This window comes from Nanorana parkeri, unplaced genomic scaffold (genome assembly GCF_000935625.1).
Source record: "Nanorana parkeri isolate BGI_ZX_2015 unplaced genomic scaffold, ASM93562v1 scaffold27, whole genome shotgun sequence".
NCBI classification, from domain to species: domain Eukaryota; kingdom Metazoa; phylum Chordata; class Amphibia; order Anura; family Dicroglossidae; genus Nanorana; species Nanorana parkeri.
In genome coordinates this window covers 3,335,597-3,339,598 of record NW_017306295.1, presented here as the reverse complement: position 1 = coordinate 3,339,598, position 4,002 = coordinate 3,335,597, and the positions used below count along the sequence as shown (strand labels likewise).

Genomic DNA, 4,002 nt, shown 5'->3' with positions numbered 1-4,002 from the left:
AAAATGTAAAGTGCCGATATCGGCTTTTAGTATTGGGGCATTTTCAGGAGTACTAGAACATCCCTACTAGTGCATCCCTACTAAATACATGTTTCCTTCTAGTTATACTTGGATCAATTGCATCTTTCTCAGAACGCATACGTAGTGATTTAAGTTGCATGGAAATTCTAACAATTAACTTCTTTTACTTGCTCTCTTGAAATAAGTTTTGTCTTAGGGTGGTTTCCAAGGATACAGTGCAATAAGCGAGCACTGCGACACTAGAAAGAGAAAATGAATGCAGCCACCTCATCTAAGAATAGTTGGGAAGCAATATATTAAATGTTTTTGTGGGGGGATTAGATACATTTTAAGGCAAATATACCTTGCGTCATCTGACAAATGAAGAAACCATTCACTCAATTATTTATTTTACAGGAACAAATGGAACTAAAATATAAAACCAATGAAAACAGAATGTCATTCAGAAAATATATATTTATTAGGAACCCAGGCATCATATAGGAGTTTACAACTCAGGTATTGATATTAAAGTGTCCAATACAATAGAATATAACAGAATGGCTGCAAATGTGTAAATAAGAGACATCATCAACATAATTTTAAGAGGCAAATTAACAGGTTTTCATTATGCCAAACCAAAAGGTTGTGTGTAATGTGTGTAGAGTGAGGGGTAGGTAGTCTATCAGGCAAGGAACATACAGAAAACACTAATATCTGTATATAAGAAAAGCATACAAAACATCAATTTGGAAATCAAAGCACTTCATTTTAAGGATGGGAGTGTGCTCCAATAAGAATCCTGTGAAGTCCTGAATCCATCATTGTTTTTTCTGGTCTTCTTCCGTGATCATCTTTGCACAGCCTCAGTAAAACTAGTTCTGATGCTCATCCACCATTACCTACACAGTGATTGGACATGAAGGGCGCAGAGATCCTAACCGCCTCTTCCAAGCATGCTCTAAATAAAAAGAAAAAGATTAATTTAATCATACCATGTATTAATTCCAAAGTAACACATTCATTTTACTTTGTGGCATTGCAAGTAAAGATTTTCATCAGAGTACAAGTGTGATCTATTTGATGAGTAACATGTATAGCCAAGTTACATCTATTTAGAGAGCAACACAAAGTTATTGTTCTTTGTAATACAATTGCACTATTAGCTTAAAAACAACAATAACCACATATTCCTCAATGCCATTGATTGTATATATCCCACATTACTTGAAGGTAAACTCCAGGATAAGCAATAAAAAAAAAAAAATCAAACCAGCATATGTATTTTTGACATGAATCCTTGTGTCATTTTGGAGTACATGGATTATGCAGCCAGCTACCTTGGGAACTGGTAAATCAAAGCTGTAAGGGCAGCCTTGTATAACCCCTCCCACTCCTAGCATGTGTTCATTTTGTAGCAAGCAGTACAGTGTGAAATCACACAAAACAAAAAGGGAAGGGTTCTGGGATGTACTCCAAAAAACAGATTTTACAGGTAAGACAAAAAAAATTCAAACAGCTGGACTGTACATCACAGGGAGGTAATTCTAGTAGGGAACCATGGCAAATAAAGATGTCCTATCTCAGCTAACTCTGTGTTAATAACAAGCACTCAAAAAACAGAAGGCTTTGCTAACTGCCAGTTTATTCCTTCAGCAACCCAAAGAGAATGTCCCTTATCAGAGAGGAAAGCCTCCAAATGGAGGCCCTGAAGCTGTCATTCCTGCTCTGGCAGGCAAAAAATGCAACTAAATCAAAATACACCAAACTCCACAAGAGGTAAAGATGCACTGTTTTAACAACCTAAGGGTGGAGATTTAGATTCTGTCAAATGCCTATTCCTGACTGTTCCTCACTAAAGATGGCTGAGGCTGCGCATGCAGAAATGATCTGTATACCCCCAGGCTAAAGTGTCAGCAGAATGCTTTATAAAGCTGGGCGATTGGCTCTGCCGAGTATAAATGTTGTGCCTTTGGAGAGGGCAATGGAGGAACAATGCTGCCAGCACAGTTAACACAATGGTGGTCAGAACCTGCCCAATCAATGGTTATACCCAATAAAATACCAATACTCTTAATAAATAATTAACTCCATCGCAACCACAGATGTACATAGTACGGCCCTGTAAACAGACTCCCAGCGACTCTGTTTACATTTGTGCTGGCCACTGGCATTACAAAAGAAACGATTCTGGCGGCTACCACCAGATCACTTCTATCGGCATGGTAAAGTTCCCCTATGTCCTAGCAATTTTTTAATATATGTAAAAATAATAAACACATTTTTTAAAGTCCACTGCCCCGCACAAGCATTCATTCAAACACGTGGGTGTTTTTACGTACGGAAATGTCAATTGCACTACACATGTTTTATTCTAGGGGCATTTATGCGTATCTCTAAACTGATGACCTGTAGGGGCTTTTAAAGCGTCTTCTATGGACTTTTTGGGGTACTGAAATGTATTACCGTTTTCACGGACACACGCAATTTTTAACTTGGGCATGTTGGGTATCTAGTTACTCGCCGTTACTAGTTACTCGCCGTAACCTCATCTTTTATATTTTACAAAATAAGGGTATTTTATTGTGTTTTGGGGCACTAAAATTAACTTAAGTGCATTTTTCACTAAATTTTGGGGTTTGATAAAGAGTTGCCCCAATATTGTGCAACATAAAAATTTGCAACTGCCACTATTTTATTCCACAGGGTGTTGGTTTTCAGAAAATATATAATGTTTTCGGGGTTTGAAGTAATTTTCAGGCTTAAAATGTGGATTATATCATGTGTGCAAAAAAACTAAGAAAAAGGACCTGGCAGTGAAATGGTCCTTATAAGGTTAAAGTTATTTGTAAAAAAAATGTTTGCAATTACATTTTATGCAACATTAACAAAGTAAAAAAAAATAAAAATAAATCAGAAAATGTATAGCTGAGGGGAGAAGTGAAGGAAGGAGTAAATTAGGGCTGATTATAGGTAATTAGGGTTAATAAAGGGTGCAATAGAATACATTTTATTAAATAAAAAAGTTTTTTTTTATTTTTAGCTTGGTTGCTATAATTATTGTAATGCAGATCAAAGGTCAATCCCTAATAGATACAATGTAATCATTATTAAATTGTATTTACTTAGCAAGGTACAGTTTCACATTTGGAAACATACTCAATGCTGGAATTTGTGTGCATACACCCAAGTACAGCATTTTCTGCCCATACATTGCAATGAATACATGCTACAGAAAGCTGTATTTTGACAGCTGCTCCTGCTGCAAGTCCTGGTTGTCATTTTGATAGCTTGAAATTAGGGCTGTTAGTGATTACAATTTTCGTGTTCGATTAATCGAAAAAAAAATTTAATCGATTAATTATAACGCACATACAGATCCAACTACATTGGCACATACACATACAGCTCAGCTATGAAGTAATAAAATAAACTACGAACACACTAATTCAGCACGGTAATCTCACGTGCCCCACTCAAAATGGTCGCCGCTTGAGTGGGGCAACTCATATTAATAACATGCTGGAGTACTGTGATCATAGCTCATTTTAATACTTCATTGTTGTGGTGTATGTGTATAGGGCAATGCCTTGGCTGGCGCTCGTGCAGAATAACTTTCTTGGGCAAACCTCTTAGTTCCAAGTAAACTGGAAGTCAGGCAGTCCGAAAACTCGATAAGTTGGAACTTTCGATCTAACAGCGGCCCAAGTGGTTCTGTCGGCTTACGAAGGGAAGGTGTCCGGTGACATCACGGAAATCGACGTCACCGGACTCCTCCCCCCTTCCCTTTGTTAGCCGACGGAGCCACTTGGGGAAGGGGGAGGAGTCCGGTGACGTCGATGTCCGTGACGCCACCGGATGTCCGACGGAACTCACAGAAGCCGGCGGAGAGTGTTTTCATCATTGATCAAAATAATTTTAACCGATCAAAACTTTTAACGATTAATTGGGTAATTAATCGTTAATTTCCGCAGCCCTACTTGAAATTGACAGTATTTTAGT

At 37.8% G+C, this 4,002-nt stretch overlaps 1 protein-coding gene across 1 annotated transcript in view; it reads right to left on the bottom strand.

Moving 5' to 3' along the window:
- Positions 1-458: 458 nt before the first annotated feature.
- CHCHD3 (coiled-coil-helix-coiled-coil-helix domain containing 3) overlaps positions 459-4,002 on the bottom strand; it is a 148,541-nt gene continuing 144,997 nt past the window's right edge. The window contains exon 8 of the mRNA XM_018566239.1: positions 459-961. Within this exon, the coding sequence (XP_018421741.1) occupies positions 938-961 (24 nt within the window). The 3' untranslated portion in view covers positions 459-937. The remainder of the gene's footprint in view (positions 962-4,002) is intronic.